The sequence below is a fragment of the Trichomonas vaginalis genome (assembly GCF_026262505.1).
Source record: "Trichomonas vaginalis G3 chromosome Unknown ctg_180, whole genome shotgun sequence".
NCBI classification, from domain to species: domain Eukaryota; phylum Parabasalia; order Trichomonadida; family Trichomonadidae; genus Trichomonas; species Trichomonas vaginalis.
This window is the reverse complement of record NW_026529267.1, coordinates 1-16,484: the sequence shown is the minus strand read 5'-3', so window position 1 is coordinate 16,484 and position 16,484 is coordinate 1. Positions and strand designations below refer to the sequence as shown.

Below are 16,484 nucleotides of genomic sequence, written 5' to 3'. Positions count from 1 at the left end.
GTAACTATCCATGAGGTCAAAGTAGCTTTGGTAGCTTTAAGTGGAGCTATCTGTTCCTTGACCTCTGCAATTTTGGTTGCAATTGTGATTTGAGCTCCTTTAAGTTCGCCGTCTATGTCGTTCTCAACGTCTTCAACGATGGCTTGAAACTCTTCATCGTCCATTCAGATTGGTGTGACGAATTTAACTTGCTTCATTCAAAAAATGAAAAAAAAATGTTTTTACTCTAAACGTTAAGGTTTACAGTACTGGTTGGATGTCGCCTTCACAGGTTATGTAGAACGGCTGACCCGAGAAGTGAAGGAGAGACTGAATTGCCAATTTCATATGGGTAGGGGGTTCTCCTTGTTTGGTATTTTTATCCAAGGACGTTTGTTTAGGAACTTAACAAGAGCTTCTCTTTTGGCGTCCTTTATGCCATCGTAGGCTGTCCCGTCTGGTATTTGAATTGGAATTCCAGTCGAAGTCTCGAGCTGAAGTGTAGACCTTCCAGAAATAGTGGTGAACTTGACCTTGGGCTTCATTACCCTGCGCAAGAGTCTTTTACGCAGTCGTTAATTTCAATTAGGTAAATTGCCTCGTCAAATCCTTCTGGCATTCCGAGTCCTTCCATCCGACAGGAAAATATTTTCCCGACAACTGGAAAAAATTTTTCCGGACAAAGGGAAAAATTTTCCTTCCGACAGGAAGAACTCTTCCAGTTGTCCGTCCTCGTAAACCATTCAAATTTTCGAAAATTGAGAACTTTTTGGTCGAACTTCAGAAAAAAGTTTTTCCTTCCAACAGAAAAAGTTCTTCTTCCGACAGAAAAAGTTTTTCCTTCCGACAGAAAAAGTTCTTCCTTCCGACAGGAAAAAATTTTTCCTTCCGACAGGACACAAACGGATGACTGACGTTCCTCTTCCTGAATGCCTTCCAAAGCCAGAAGAACCGAAAGCTGCAGAACCACAACAGTCTCCTCAGCAACCTCAGTTCCAGCAAGTCCTCCACCAAATTACTACCAATTTCCATCTCAAGGTTACTACCAATTTCCACCTCAAGGTTACTACCCACCACAAGGCTTCCCGAACTACCCTCCTCCTCAGCCTATGCCTTACTTCCCCAACCCTTGGATGTTCCAGCAAGCTCCACCCCAGCAATTCCAATCTCAATCCAAATCGAAGAGAGACCAAGAGTTCGAAGAAGGTCTGAACCGCTTACGCAAAGATTATGCCACAGCCCCGATGGAAGACGACAGGCTTTCAGTCTCTTCCCTCAAATCGACCGATTCGACTCGTACACAGATTCAGTTCGTGACCGTGACGACTACCTCAAGCAGTCTGAGAGACTCTTCATCCTACAATCATTTACAGTTGGAGCTCTCAAGAACATGCGCAATTACGAAGGTCAGACACCAGCTGGAGACCGCAAAACAGACGTACTCGCAAGAGCCGTCCAGCTCGTCAAAACAAAGACTGAGATAGTCGACTTCATTCTTGCAGCTTGCCCATACAAGTAAAAAAAATAAACAATTACGAGTTAAACTTTTTATTCTTTCTTTTCTGAGTTGTTTAGAGCTGGTTTCTCTTGTAGGAACCTTTCGTACTCTTCCATGGTCATGTAATTGCGAATTTTGTACGCAATTCCAGGTTCGTTGTGTTTTGAACCTTACGTATGTAACGCTTCCATCCTCCTCAGGGAAGTAAGCTGCTAACATCTGACCAAGTTTTCTCGGTGACTCGGAGCTCATAAAAATGTCACTTTTTAAACGTTAAGTTTTTAGTCTTATTTTACCCTTTGTTTACCCTTTGTTTGTCAAGGTAGTATTGGAGTGCAATTTCTCCAAATTCTCTGTGTCGGAGTTCTTCAGCATTTTCCAAGGTGTACCTGGAGAACTCAAAGAAGTTGTCAAGAAGATACTGCCATGCTGCTCTTCTGAGTTCGTCGGTATTTTGGAAGTGTTGCACCTTCGAGTCTTCGGACATGAAAAAAATGACACTTTTTCATGAATTTCCTTAAGACAGAAAAAATAAAGTTAGTTTTATTTTTATTTATTTTTTTATTTTGTATGTAAGAACAGAAATGACAAACATTGAGTTTGAAACAGTTAAAAAGATAGACAATGACACCAAATTGGTTAGAATAGGTGATTTAAACGTAAGATACTCAAAGAAATACAACAAATATTCTTTGTCAGACATTATATCTCCATCTGGAAAGAAAACAAAGGACTGGGTTAGAATTGCTTCTAGTCAGAAAATTTTGACAAGAAATCCTGAGCTTATGATATCGGTAAGATTCTATGGAACTACAGCATATCTCATCGACAAAAGTCTTATACCAATAGTTTTGTTATGGATTGACCCAGTTGTTGGATATAACTTCATAACATATGGTTCATTCGATACGGAACGTTGCAGTGAAGGCTTACTTTACATCGTTCAGAAACCGAAGGACTTCAATACAAAGAGATATAAGATAGGAAGAACATATAATATAACTCAAAGATATGACGTACAGTCAATAGAGTCAAGGTTGTGTTCGTTAATGATATGAGAGCTGCAGAAACAGAACTACTTGAAAAGTTTGAGAAAATGTATGGTGCTCCCATAAAAGGTAAAGAAACGTTTGAAGTAGATGAGATAGATAAACTATAAAATTATTTGACGAAGTTGCTGAAAAATACATGTAAAGCGTTTATTTTTGGTCTTTTGTGAAAGATAGAAAAAATAACGCTAATTTTTTATAAAATTTGACGAAGTGCAAATCTTCACTTCGTGTCATAATGTAAAAATAACGCTAATTTTTTATAAAAATTTGACGAAGTGCAAATCTTCACTTCGTGTCATAATGTAAAAATAACGCTAATTTTTTATAAAATTTGACGAAGTGCAAATCTTCACTTCGTGTCATAATGTAAAAATAACGTTTACCATGTAAAACGGTTGTGAAAAAAAGAGGTGAGAAAACAGGTGAGAAAACAGCGAGTAGGTAAAAAACCTTAGTCGCCAAAACTCTATGAAAACAGTGAAGAACAGCGAGTACGTAAAAAAACGTAGTCGCCAAAACTCTATGAAAACAGTGAAGAACAGCGAGACCGACTTTTTTCGGGGTCGCCAAAACTCTATGAAAACAGTGAAAAATAACAGAGTATTTTGACAACTTCAAACAAGCAGAGTAAATGAACTCTTTATTTTTCAAGCTTGACTTTTTACAATTTGAACTTTGTTTGCGTAGATATGAATTCTGAAAGAAGTATGAGGGTCTTGTATGACTTTGTACTTCTCCCATAGTTCATATCTGTCAAACTTACCTGCCATGGACTCTTTCATAAGTTCCATGAAATCGTCTTCGGACAATCCGGGGAAAAGTACAATGTCAGTAAGTATTCTCTTTACATCCTTACTTAAACTCTTTGCTGTCTGTACACAAATGACAACTGAGATGTTAAAGTGTCTGAGCTTCTTAAGAATTCGACACATATCTTGTTCTCTATTCTTTAACAAAGGATGAGAAGCAAAGTCATCTAAGATAAGAAGACATCTATGAGGGTAAGTCTTCCAATCGTAAGATTGCAATTTCTTCGAAATGTATTCTATCTCTTTCTGTTTGTTTCTGAAGTGTTTCTTCTCTAATATTCTCTGCATTTCCTCATTTGGGTCTTTGAAACTTAGAATTTATATACTCATTTATAGCATTATACTTCAAAACTCTTCTTTGGTACTTCTTTATCCAATCTAACAACTCAGAGTCTTTTATACATACTAACTTAGACTTCTTTATAATATCTTTGAACGAATTGACGGTTTGGTCAAATTGACCAGAAGTACTACAAATGACAACTAACTCATAGAATGGGTTCTTCTCATCTAGTTCTTGTTGTTGTGCAGCCATTTTAAGATAAGTGAAAGTCTTACCCGACCCAGGTGGTGCAATTAGACCTGTTATACCATTCTGAGCAAATAAGAACTTGTCATGTATAGGCTTTATCTGAGCATTTTCTAACTTCCTCTTGTTCTTGTTTAAAACATTCTCAAATTTCTTGTCAATGTCAGCAAACTTTTTTTCTAACATATTTTTAGAAAAATTAAAATTTTTATCTTTTAGAAAATGTCTAGCGATTTCGCTATCTATATTCGAGACAAGCTTTTCGACAGCAAAACATCTGTCGACCATAAAATCTTACATAGTGTAAACAAGAAAGGTGAATTTGTTCTAAAGTTCTGTTTCTGGGAATATGACAAGAACCATAAAACATTAAGCAGAGAAGTCTTAAAATTTGTCAATGACAGACTTGTTGACAGAGATGACGCCTCTTGGAAAGATGAAGTCCAACAAAACTTCTTAGAATGCAAAGAAGACACATGCGCTGTTCTTGAAGATGAAATAGAAAACAGAATAGAAGAGCTATTAAAGGACAAAGAACTTTTACATAAATATAGTTGCGCCAAATTTGACATAACTCCACCAGAAAGAAGAAGAAAAGAAAAGAAAGAAAAGAAAGTAGAAGAAGAGAAGAAAGAACCTGAACCAGTTCCAGAGAAAAAGAAATTTGACATGTAAAAATAAAATTTTATTTTTAGAACATTTCTGGGTCAATGTCAATGTTCTCTTCCTCTTTAGGAGCAAACACTGGCTTAGACTCTAAAATCTTTTTACCCAATTTACCTTGAACTTCTACAACTTTAGACTCATAATATTCATAGTCGTCTGCTTTCTTTGGTTCATAAGGTATAACAAGTTTGTATGCTTTGCCTTCTTTAAGGTTTGAAAACCTTCTGTCAAAACTTTCTTTGACTGCTAACAAACCTTCTATGTCTAAGTCTTCAAATTTCGCACCATTTTTAGTCACAATAGCAAACTTAACTGGTTCGATGTTCCAAACTTTGCTGAATGAAGACTTTTCAAAATGGTAGAAGTAAACATTCAAATATGTGAATGGGTCTAGTTCTTCTTTAAGTCCTGACATGTACTTGTTTACTGAGATGAATTTTGCCATCTTTTTCTATCGGATAAAAAAAATATTTTTTTTTAAAATTTACTCAGAAAAATTTTTCTTTGTATATACACCATTCTGTACGTCTAAAAGACTTTTGACATTTGCCAAGAATGTTCGTTTAGACGCTGTCATATAACCATATTCTTGACAATATTGTTTATACGAATCGTACAATGACCTTTCATCTAAACACTCAAAGTCAGTTTCATCTATGAACAGTTCATATACACTCTTGTTTGCTTCTAACAATGTTTGTCTCTCTTCGGTATGTGGAATTTGTCTTGGATTGAACTTTGAAATATCTAATGTCATAAAGTATGAGAACAAGTGGTTGTAAAAGTCAGATGTCAAAGTTTCTGCTAAGTCGTCAAAATATTCTGTATCTTGCATATGAGCTTCTGACGTTCTGACAACTACATATCTTCTGTCAGAACTTTCTAACTTCATCGGAACAGCATTGTTTGAAACCATAATGAAGTTTGCAACATTTTCACAAACTCTTTGGTCTTTATACTTTCTTTCAACAACTCCAACTTTGTCTGTTATAAGACTCTTCAAAGCATCTGAGTTCAAAACTTTTGTTGTATCTATACTTTGAAGTTCATTGCAAACTATAAGTTTCATATTCTCTATTGAGGAGTTAAACTTGCCACAGATGTTTTCTAAGTTTGTCATATTCGGATTCGAATAGCCCTCTAACAGTTTGCATAAGATATCTGTAAAGAAAGTATTCTTACCTGTTCCTTGTTTTCCAATTATAATGAGAGCAGTTTCATTTTTAGCACTTGGATGTTGTAAGATGTTTGCAAACCAACATAAGATATACTCATAGACTCTTTCGTTTCCATTGCATATAATTTCTTTGACATGGTCTAACCAAGCTTCTATAATATTTTCTTTCCATTCTACTTGTTCGTATTTATATCCAGTGAAGATAGAATAGAAGTTTGGAGAAGGTGTATAGAACTTTATACCTCGAACTGAAAAATCTTCTAACTTTGACAATAAGATATCCCAAGCATCTAACATCTTCATGCCAACTTGTACGACTTTTATTTTCTTAAGTTTCTGTCTACATTCTTGTTCTGAAACTATTGTTGCTTTAGGTTTGTTAAAGACTACATCCCATTCTTTCATAACATAACATTCTGGGGCAGAGTCGACATAAATGACTAAACGTTTCAAATTCTCGACTGCTTTGTTATAGTCTCGAAATGGACACATATTTCTGAATGCTTGGAAGTCATAAAAATCTGAAACATCTATTCTGTACATTTTTATAAAAATAAAAAAAAATTTTTTTTTATTCTTGACTTTGTTGTTGCATTTGTTGTTCTTGAGCTATTTGTTGTTGAAGTTGTTCTTGTAATACAATACTTTCACCAGTTGCATCTTCCAATTCGAAACTTTCTGCCGTCATTGACAAATACATAGGACATAAAAGTTTTACAGGAACAAAGTTTGCGTCAACTAATGTCAACGTTATACTTGCCAAAGTGTTTGAGTTCACTAAGGTTGAAAATTCTGCATTCGAATGAACAATAGGCAAACCAGCAGAGAAAGTATTGTTTATACGCATAAGTATCTTTTGGTCATAATAGTTTCTGTCGACATTCGAATAACACTTTGAACCTAAGTTTGAAACAATATATAAGATTGGTGTGCTTAATGTCAATGGAATAGACATTCCTTGTATGACACCTTTTCCTGTTATAGGAAACTGTTGGTAGTAAAAACCAGAAATAAGTTTTGTATTATAGCTCATATCGTTTATAGTAAACTCAGTCGGACATCCAAACATAATGAAACCTGCTCTAGTTGCAGCACATGTTACACCCGTCTTAAAGTATTAAATAAGTCAACAAAACCTGTTGGTGGTATATCTGAGTAAGTATCTTCAAAGGAGTATTTTTTACCATTCACAACAATAAAGTCTTCTGGTGTCAAAAGAGCAAAACAGGCTTTAGTCGTCATTGTGTTTAAGGTTAGTTTACAATATCGTCCTTGAGGACTTTGTAAGTTTGTTGTTATAGAATTATATGACTCAGGGTTTTTAGTCGTAATAGTATAAACCATTATATCTTCTGCCATTTACTTAGCAAATAAATTTTAATGAAATGTTGTGGTCGTCAAATATTTTTATAACGTCTGGGAAACTATACTTTAAGTTCAACGTTTCACCTCCTTTCATAACGTATATCTTGTCAATGACATTATATGAAACACCACAGCAACTAATGTCGGGTTCTATTTCTTTGATGTTTATATCGTCTGCCTCTGTCAAAAGTTTCAATAGTTCTTTCAAGACTTCATGAGGTGCAATGACATATGAGTTCACTTTTACAGGGTTGTGTTCGACCAAGTTTAACATTATACCTAAAGCTTGACAAATCTTCTCCTGAGTTTGAAGTTTGTCTTTCAGTTGTTGGTAGTCGTTTCGAATATCTGCAACAGAACTTAAGTCTCTGCTAACTTCAGGATATGTTGGTTGTTCTTTTACAGGAACAATTGTTATACCATCTTCGTCTTCGTATGGTTTCCCCACTTCAACATCTCTGTCTTTGACATTGACAACAACACTTTGACTGTTTGTTTGAGTTGGTGAATTTAACTTCACATCTGCCACCGCCATTAAACCTTTTGAAACACTCACGCTTCTATTTTTCGGAAATGACATTTTACTTAGAATAAAAAGATGGACGTATTCGAGTATCTCTTCGAATTGAAGCAGAACAAAGTTTACACACACAAACAATACAAATACATTGACAGAATAGTTCTTTATACAAACAATGGTAAATGTTATAGAATAGCAGTCTTTGCTGAACCTAAATATTTTCATAAAGCAAAGAAAGTTGGTATAACTGAAATGGTGAAAGTTCTTGACGTTGACAAAAATATAACAACAAAACTTACAGATATTTCTAAAGGTAAGTTTATCTTACAATATTATGTCAAAACTGGCGTACTGTCAATATTTGACGGAGAGAAGTCAGTTCAAGAACAACTTACTGACCTGCTGCCAAAATCTGCTCGATGGAAGCTGTCGTTATGCCAATCTGAGGAGCCCCAGCAGGTTTCATCGAACGAATCTTCAAAAGAGCATCTTCCGTGAAAAGTGCTATTGGTTTTGTAAACTTCTTTGCTCTCAGTTCATCTGGACCGTCTCTGTCACCAGTATATTGTATTTGTACAGTACCAACAGTTGAAATACCACCCATAAAGTCTTCTGAGTCAGCAAATGGAATGCCAAGCCAAAAGTTTGAACGGTCTCCATTTGTATATTGAGTTTTTTGACCTCCTGTATGAGTCCATACTTTCACATATGGCATAATAGAACTTTGCATTTCAGGGTTAATGGTTGTTGTGAAATTGTTGTTAAAGTTCATAGCATCTAATGTCAAGTTGTATGACCTCATATCCTCAACTGTAGAATATTCTTCTCTTGGATAATATTTGCCATCTATGTTTATATGATATTTAATACCGGGGTTGTAGAAACAAGAATAGTCATTTATAGTTCGTCTGAACAGTACAAACATAGTATCTGCATGTTTCATTGCAGTTGTTAAAGCAATATCTGTTCTTGCACCTGGGTCAGCACTTTGGTTTCCAACTTCACCTGCAAAGTCTTTGACAGATATTTGGTGTATAGGGAACATAAGTGGAACTGCAATATATTTGGCAGCTAAAGCATTTGAAATATCTGGGTCCAACATATAGACTGCAAGTCTGCTTTCTATTCTCTTGCATTCAAATTTTTCGCATGTGAACTTAACTGGGTCCCAAGCAGTTCCAGCAGCATTGAAATAATAGTTTACTTCATTGTTGAAGTTTGAGAAACCAAAGTCTAAGTCAACTTTGTCTTTGCAAAAGTCACAGAACTTGGCTCCACCAGTTCCAGCTACAGTAATGCTGAATGGGTCTTGTGTTGGTGCAATGACTAAGTTATTTTTGCTTGGAGTAAGTTCATAGAAATTTTTCCTGCCCAGTTTGGTAAGTATCTTAAAAACCTGAAGATGAGGAAAGATGACAAAGGAACTCTAAGTTTCAGTTTTACTTTAGTGGCAGCAGTTCCATCTGAACCAGAAAGGTTAACATAAACTCCTGGAACGTTAGGGTCAAGTCTTCTTATTTTCTCAATATTTGCATACTGGTCTGTTTGTTCTCTAGCTTGTGGTTGTACTGAGTTTCTCAAAGCGAACCATTCATAGTTTGCCCATGTTACTGTTTGAACTAAGTCAGAGTTAGAATATATCTTATATCCCATGAAAACTTCTGGAGCATATTGGTATCCGACATAGAAAATTCCATTGCAACCTTTCTTGTCAGACAACTTGGCAGAAGGTTTTATTTCAATGTCTTGTTCCACGTATAAGAATGAGTTGTCAATAGAAATAATATGAAACCTGTCGCAAGCAATATCTACTGTTGTTGAAGAACCTTCTCCAAACTCACCTACGTTTCCATAAGAAACAGCAGTTGTATATTCGTAAGTTCCAGGAACTATTTCTGACCTTCTAATGGCATTGTCGCATTCGTTATACCATTCGGAAACATTTCCGTTCATGGCATCCAAAACTGTTGGCGTTATATTCTGAGCGGCGTACATTTCATATGGGTAAAAATATAGAATAGTTGGATTTATGTGTCATAATAGAACCCACTCGGACCAAGCTTTACTTTCTTCCTGACTGAGTTTTTAACTCTTCTTTTTCCTTCATTGCCACTACTTTCACTAGATGAAGTTACTTCTTCACTATTTCACTTTGTTCTACTCTTCTCTTCTTCTTTGGTGTCGCTTTTGGTAACTTGCCCTCTGCTTCAAGTTGTTGCATCTTTGCCTCATGTTCACCTAGTATGTTGTAAATTTCCCATGTCCTTTTTGCCTTTGGGCTCTGGTCGCCCATCTCAGGTAACCTATATCCTAGAAAGATTTTGTCATAGTTTGTATTTGAGTCTTCGCGTATTGTTTGCATGACTCTTTCCTGAGTTTCCGGTTCAAGCTCTTCAAACAGAGCTTGTCCATATGGAATAAGCTCGTTTCCAAATATATGTTTTTGTAGCCATTCTGGTTTTCTTTCCATGTTACCAATAATATCTTTTGTGAATGGGAAAGCTTTTACCCAATGTTTCAGTCTTGCGTCATTTATTTCTGTAGTTGGTTTTATTTTGTCAAGGAACATGTTTTTCAATACTAACATTTCATTTGGTACTGTCCATTTGAGTTTTCTTAAATATTCATCCCTTCTCAGTTCATTGTCTGCAAAGTAAGTTTTTATGACATTTTGCAAACTTTCGTTTGCAAGGTCATGTACAATAGGTTCTCTTCCTTCTATCTCCCTAACTTTCTTTCTAAACTCTTCACCAAATATACCATCTTTATGGTTCTGTGTAGTTCTTTGAGATAAATGTTCTAGAACGTCAGGTGTTATATTTCCATCAGCCATGTTCATTTCATACTGGTCCAAAATATCTGCATGTTTCATATCTTTCAATGGCATTAAAGCCGCGCTGAAAATACCAGCTATATCTGGTTCACCATTCACTTCCATTGCGTCTACAACTTCTTGGAATTGTGGTTGTAAGTTTATGAACCACCTATCCGGATTAGCTTTATGACCCCATCTCATTGTAGTTCCATAGTCTGCAGAAACAAAAGTAGGTTTGTTTCCATATTGGTTAGGTTCTGAATGAACTTTAAACAATGTTTCATTTCTATATGTTTTGTGAAATTTAACCTTTTATTTTCACCGAGTTCAGCCAAAGATTGAACGTTATATGGTCGTAAGTAAAAAGGATTGTTGTATTTGCGTACACTTTCTTTCAGTTCTTCCATTCTATGCTGAATATTTTCATCTGATGTTGGAGTCTTTTGTATGTCGGCGAACATTTTTCGATATTCTTCTACTATGTCAGCTGAATTTTTCTTAGACTCTTGGAAAGATTCCATATTCTCCGCATACTCTTGTTGAGGGTCAAGATTTTTCGGCTGTTCCAAATCTTCATCTAGTTCTGTGAAGTTAGTTTCCAAAGGAGGGACTTGTTCGTTTCCTTCAGGCTCTTCTAGCTGTTGTTGCTGAACTATTTCTTCCATGTCTGGTTGTATCTGAACTTCTTCCTGTGGAGTTTCTTGTACCTCATCTGCTGGCATTTCATATATTCCGAGACCGTTTTTAACAAGTTCCCTATTTAAGCCATCCGCATTCATAACCCTTTCTTCTTTCGTTCCGTCTCTATTTTTTACGCGTTTCATGAAGATAGTTGAATTATCATTTATCTCTGACACCAAATATCTCGGAGTAAATTCAGTCATGTCATTTGGATGATATGCTATTAAATCATATCCCTTAGCGAGCTTGTATTTTCCAGGTTTGAAATTATATCCCATTTGGTGCTGAACCATAAAGCTAAATAGGTTCGGGTCAGTATTTCCTTCCTTGAACTTTCTAATAGCTTCTTTATATCTGTCACTAAAGTCAAGAGTATCTGGGTAACCATAGTCTTCCTTAAGCATTTTTAAGAATTCTTGGTTTCCTTGTTCTCTACTTCTTTTATGTCCTTGCTCTGTTTGTGGTTGTTGCTGTGCAGTGTTTTGAACTGTTGGTTGTGGTGCAGTGTTTTGAACTGTTGGTTGTGGTGCAGTGTTTTGAACTGTTGGTTGTGGTGCTGGATTTTGAACTGTTGGTTGTGGTGCAGTGTTTTGAACTGTTGGTTGTTGTGTTGGTTGTTGTGTTGGTTGTTGTGTTGGTTTTGGTGCATGCCTGTGTCTGTGTCCATGTGACGATGTAAATGTTTTAGGTAGTCCTGGTGCAGGTGCTTCTCTTGGAGGGTTTGGTGGTATATAAGTTCCACCAGCTGGCACATATGTTCCATCTGCAGCATAATGTCCTACCTGACTTTTCGTTTTAAGAAAGCATTTACTAGGTCTGTTTTGGTCTGTTGTAACTCTTTTTCTTGACTTTCCACAACAGTTGCTCTAACGGCGTCATAGGCACTTTGAACTGCCTGTCTCGTTGCTGCATCTGTTATTTTCGTCATATTTTGTGCTACTTCTCTTAACTCGTTGTCGAAACCTTCAGACTTCAGTTTCTTTCCAGATGAGAAGTCGTTCACTAGTTTCACCTTACTATGAAGAGCTTCGAAGGCGTTCTTAAAGTCAGCATTCATTAAAGCTTCATTTGAACTGTCTTCATCCGCTTGTATTTTTGTCCTTATTGACCCTATAAGTTGGGCTGCTTTAGCGTTGGCTTGGGCATCTAACCAGTCATTATTAGCTTTTATATATTCTGCGCTTTTCATTGCCTTTTGCATGGCTGCGTCGTTATTTTTACTTTCTTGTGCTAAGTTTTCATACTGTACGGTTTGGTTTTGCAACTGTAAAAGTTTTTCTGCCTTTACATTTGCTTCAACTTCTTTTTTATACTCATCGCTATCCATATATGTCTTCAGGGCTTTTTGTTTTATCTCTTCATCTTTCAGTACTTTATATTGAGTAGTATGGTTTTTCAAATTTATAACATCTTGTTCCATTTTTGCTACTTCTGCTGCTTTTTCTGACACTTTTTTCGCATATTCCTCTGTACTTAGTTCTTTCAGTTGTTCTTCTTTCTTCTTTTTCTCTACGTTTAACTCATTGAGTTTCTTTGTGTGTCTGTCATATTCTAGTTTCTTTTCGTTTTCACTTATTTGTTTCTGTATGTCTATGTTTGACTTTTTGACATCTGTTATTTGATTTTTGAGTGAACTCAAATTCATTTGACTTTGAGGGTTATAAGCTGTTCCGTCTGCAGCTCCACCATAGCCTGCCATTTTCGCTAAAAGTGCCGCTCTTAAACCTCCACTCTGTGCACCAATAACTCGGTTTAAAAGCATAGGGTTGCTTGACATTTGTTGCAACATAGTGGGGTCATTCATCATTTGTTGTTGCAACTGTTGTTGTGGTGTCAGTTTTACTATTGGATGTTTCAATGCTCTCTTCCTCTTACGTATATTCTTACGTAGCTTACGTGGCATTTTAAGTGAAGTTAAAAAGCGGTTTTTGACAGATGTTTATATGACACTTTTTGTTCAGCACAAAAAACTACTCGGTCAAAGTGTTGTCAGTTTTGTAAAATAACCGTCCTATCTCATTCTATAAGGGGAAAAGGCTTCTCAAAGTATACTTCCTTGGAACGCCTGTAACTTTTCCTGTAGCGACGATAGACCCTTACTTGTCCGGACAAAGTTATACTATTTTGAGTGCTCTACAAAAAAGTCAACGGCGACGACTCTCAAAAACCGTTGTGTAAAAAGTTTTACCGTTGGACAAAAAAGTATATATAGAAAACAAAAAACGTTTATAGTTCATTCAATATTTGAGATGGAACGGTTTGCCAACGGTAACTATTAAATAAAATAAAAAAATAGAGGGGGTCTCCGTTGGTAAAAACCGTTTATTTTAAACTTTTCTATGAGTAGTCCGAAAAAAACAGTTTATTTTTCATAATGGAAGGAAGAAAAAGTGTCGCAAACAATTCGTCGACTACCTCTGCAGTTAAAGTTCCTACAACTTATGTCTCACCATTCTCAAAACCCTTACGACCTCCTATAATACCAAAGCAACTTCCTCATACAATTCAAGACAATTTGTCCAACAATTTGAGTTCTTCTTCTCAAAACACAACAGATACAGTTGTCCAAACAGCACCAGAACAAGTTTCACATAGTTCTACAATTCAAGACAAATTGTCCAACAATTTGAGTTCTTCTTCTCAAAACACAACAGATACAGTTGTCCAAACAGCACCAGAACAAGTTTCACATAGTTCTACAATTCAAGACAAATTGTCCAACAATTTGAGTTCTTCTTCTTCTCAAAACACAACAGAAACATCTGAAACAGATTTACAACCAGCACCAGAACAAGTTTCACATAGTTCTACAAGTATGTTAACAAGAGCACAATTTCAAGATTTAATTTCTCTTGAACAATATTCGAGTAACGAAACACAAACCGACGACTGTAACCTCTCGCTACCCGAATCCATTCAAAGAAAATACGCCATGAAAAGACTGAAATTGTTGTATAAACTTCTTAACAATTGGGGGCGAAGACAACACAGATTATAGTGAAATGTTTAACAAAGTCATAGAATCTGTTAAACCAATTGAAAACGACATAAAAAATCCCGGTGTTCTTGTAGACCTTTTCGCCTCAAAATTACCAGTTACAACCAATCTAATAGCAACACAAGCTATAGAGCAATTTATTTTATGTTTTCCCAAGCAATATAGACAACACCTGAGGGAAACAAGAATAGGAAAATTTCAATTGGTGTATCCTACAACATACAACTATTACGAAGAAGCAAATGAATATGGAGAACTCTCATTCCATTTCACACTTTCAGTTCCTGAGGGAGAAGAAAAAGCAATCTATCATGTACAATCTCTTGCAGGATGTGAAGGAAAACCTCACATAATAACTACTGTTGCAATTGACAAACCTGCAAGAGTCGAAGACGATGTTTTGTTCGCGTCCATTGCTGGTTTTGGCATGGGAGAACCAATTCCAATTTCCCATTTCACAGAATACTCAGCACAACATTTTCAAAATGTAGAATTCGTGTTCTACGACCATCAAAAGTTCCTGCTAACAAAACCAAAGAAACAATTTGTCTCAATATTTGTTGCTGGTCATGTGGCTGACAAAGAGCCATCAGATACTGACTATGAAGAAGAGGAGGAGGAAGAAGAAAACGATAGCGATGTCGTTCTTATCGAATAAAAACTTTAATTTATATAATTTTTTAGTTTTCCTCTAGTTTTAGTTTTTTAGGGGCTAGAAGGGGCGCAGCCCCTGGAAGCCCCTACTTTTTTTTTTACTTCCATTTATAAATTTATATAAAACATCCATAAATCAAAATAAAATAATTTTCATGAATGTAAAAAGTACTGAAATTTTAAATACTTGAAAACGGTATAAATATTTTTTATATATTGAGGCTTCAATCTCTAAACTTCTCTAAAAAATACATCAAACATTTATTAAATTCATTACTTAAATTTCTTCTCAAATAAAAAAATAACTGATTGAAAATTCTTCATTATAGTCTTGCTTTTGAATAGTTTACGAAAATGAACACATGTTCTTTACCATTATATTATATGATAATTCCATTTTCCACATATTGAATGCAAAAGCAACGATAGTTCTTACAGTGCTATATTTTCATTAATGAGCGCTCAGCGTTTATTAATGATACAAGAAGTTATTTTCATCTTAGTATGCTACTTCATGAATAAAGGAAGTGATTTTTTCTTACAAATGTCACTTAACCAAATGGTGAGGTATCCTTATCTTAATGAAATTAAGAATACAAAGCTAATCAGATATATTCCAAGTCAGTTCATTATCTCAGAGTCTATTATTATACATAAAAATGACTATGGAGGTGCCCAACTCAGGAAAAATGGCGCTTGGGAAAGTAAAGAAGAAAACTACCCCAATCAACCACTAATTTTACCACACTACTTCGATATTTTTAATTGTACAATGGCGTTGCTGCGTAATGTATATATAAATCATGCTTCGGCAATTGTTACTAACGATTATTTTATCATTCCCGATGAAAATGATTGGTTTGTTGCTACAAAGAAACCAGGAGAAGGAAAAGTTATAGCATCATATGATAAAGCAATTGCCGTTGGGAGAGACTCAGATAGATATGGACATTGGATTCTAGACTATATGGGACCTTTATTATTACTTCCTATTGATGTGATTTTGACACATAAAATCTTAAACATTCCAAATATTCCAATTGCTCATGAAATGCTTGATTTCTTAGGGGTACCAAAAGAAAATCGGATATTTAGGATGAAAAAGTATGAGTTAATACATTGCAACTCGGTTTATTTCCCTTATAGACCATTAGTCAATGCAGACTATATTGGATATCCTATTCAATTAATTCGAGATTTTGTGCATAAGCACTTAAATCTCTCACAAATAAATCAAACAAAGTATGCTTTCTACCAAAGACAAGCAACAAGAAAGATTATAAACTTTGACCAAATGGTGAGTACAGCAAAATCAAGCTTTCCTGAATATAATTGGGAATGCTTACAGGATAGGCAAAGTTTAATTGAATGTGGCAAAATCTGGGCAGCAATAAAACTTATGATCTCAGGAAATGGCTCTCACTTGTTTAGATGTGTATGTTTAAAGAAAGGATGCGTTGTTGTTGAAATATTAGGTGCCTACAATGATTTGTCGTGCATGGGAGCTCTTTATTCTTGTGGAGTTCATGTCATTTCAATCAAAAATCCTTCAATTTCTTATTCAATGTGGTGGGGTGGCTCCAGTTATAATGCTGAAATAGACAAAATCATGAAGTCAATTAGGTATTTAAAGCCTTATCTCGATGGGAAAGAATTCCCCAAAGATTCTCTAAGATTTTAGTTGTATGTTAATTATTTATATCTTTTACTTTGATTCTAACAAATAATATAATACTAATAA

At 35.5% G+C, this 16,484-nt stretch overlaps 5 protein-coding genes and 9 pseudogenes across 14 annotated transcripts, besides 1 other annotated feature; 5 read left to right on the top strand and 9 right to left on the bottom strand.

Moving 5' to 3' along the window:
* Positions 1–247: 247 nt before the first annotated feature.
* On the bottom strand, positions 248–613 carry TVAGG3_1089510 (annotated as a pseudogene). Its single transcript has one exon. A coding segment is annotated over exon 1 (366 nt).
* Positions 614–885: 272 nt separating this feature from the next.
* TVAGG3_1089500 lies at positions 886–1,498 on the top strand (annotated as a pseudogene). The gene has a single exon. A coding segment is annotated over exon 1 (613 nt).
* Positions 1,499–2,047: 549 nt separating this feature from the next.
* Positions 2,048–10,668: a mobile genetic element.
* Positions 3,177–3,626, bottom strand: TVAGG3_1089490 (protein of unknown function, DUF4106 family; the record flags this gene model as incomplete). The annotated part of the gene is made up of 1 exon (XM_051256984.1): positions 3,177–3,626. One exon carries the CDS (start codon positions 3,624–3,626, stop codon positions 3,177–3,179), a length of 450 nt encoding a protein of 149 aa, XP_051075802.1.
* TVAGG3_1089480 lies at positions 4,090–4,370 on the top strand (annotated as a pseudogene). Its single transcript has one exon. A coding segment is annotated over exon 1 (281 nt).
* On the bottom strand, positions 4,611–4,948 carry TVAGG3_1089470 (annotated as a pseudogene). The gene has a single exon. A coding segment is annotated over exon 1 (338 nt).
* TVAGG3_1089460 (Poxvirus D5 protein-like family) lies at positions 5,018–5,368 on the bottom strand (the record flags this gene model as incomplete). The annotated part of the gene is made up of 1 exon (XM_051256983.1): positions 5,018–5,368. The coding sequence occupies one exon, from the start codon at positions 5,366–5,368 to the stop codon at positions 5,018–5,020; it is 351 nt and encodes a 116-aa protein (XP_051075801.1).
* TVAGG3_1089450 (uncharacterized protein) lies at positions 6,282–6,665 on the bottom strand (the record flags this gene model as incomplete). The annotated part of the gene is made up of 1 exon (XM_051256982.1): positions 6,282–6,665. One exon carries the CDS (start codon positions 6,663–6,665, stop codon positions 6,282–6,284), a length of 384 nt encoding a protein of 127 aa, XP_051075800.1.
* On the bottom strand, positions 7,191–7,655 carry TVAGG3_1089440 (annotated as a pseudogene). The gene has a single exon. A coding segment is annotated over exon 1 (465 nt).
* On the bottom strand, positions 8,992–9,590 carry TVAGG3_1089430 (annotated as a pseudogene). The gene has a single exon. A coding segment is annotated over exon 1 (599 nt).
* Positions 10,669–12,054: 1,386 nt separating the features above from the next.
* On the bottom strand, positions 12,055–12,418 carry TVAGG3_1089410 (annotated as a pseudogene). Its single transcript has one exon. A coding segment is annotated over exon 1 (364 nt).
* Positions 12,419–12,520: 102 nt separating this feature from the next.
* TVAGG3_1089400 lies at positions 12,521–12,994 on the bottom strand (annotated as a pseudogene). The gene has a single exon. A coding segment is annotated over exon 1 (474 nt).
* Positions 12,995–13,465: 471 nt separating this feature from the next.
* TVAGG3_1089390 lies at positions 13,466–13,857 on the top strand (annotated as a pseudogene). The gene has a single exon. A coding segment is annotated over exon 1 (392 nt).
* A 659-nt stretch (positions 13,858–14,516) lies between these two features.
* TVAGG3_1089380 (attachment subunit, putative-related family) lies at positions 14,517–14,747 on the top strand (the record flags this gene model as incomplete). Its single annotated transcript, XM_051256981.1, has 1 exon — positions 14,517–14,747. The coding sequence occupies one exon, from the start codon at positions 14,517–14,519 to the stop codon at positions 14,745–14,747; it is 231 nt and encodes a 76-aa protein (XP_051075799.1).
* A 450-nt stretch (positions 14,748–15,197) lies between these two features.
* On the top strand, positions 15,198–16,424 carry TVAGG3_1089370 (glycosyltransferase family; the record flags this gene model as incomplete). The annotated part of the gene is made up of 1 exon (XM_051256980.1): positions 15,198–16,424. One exon carries the CDS (start codon positions 15,198–15,200, stop codon positions 16,422–16,424), a length of 1,227 nt encoding a protein of 408 aa, XP_051075798.1.
* Between the last annotated feature and the right edge of the window lie 60 nt (positions 16,425–16,484).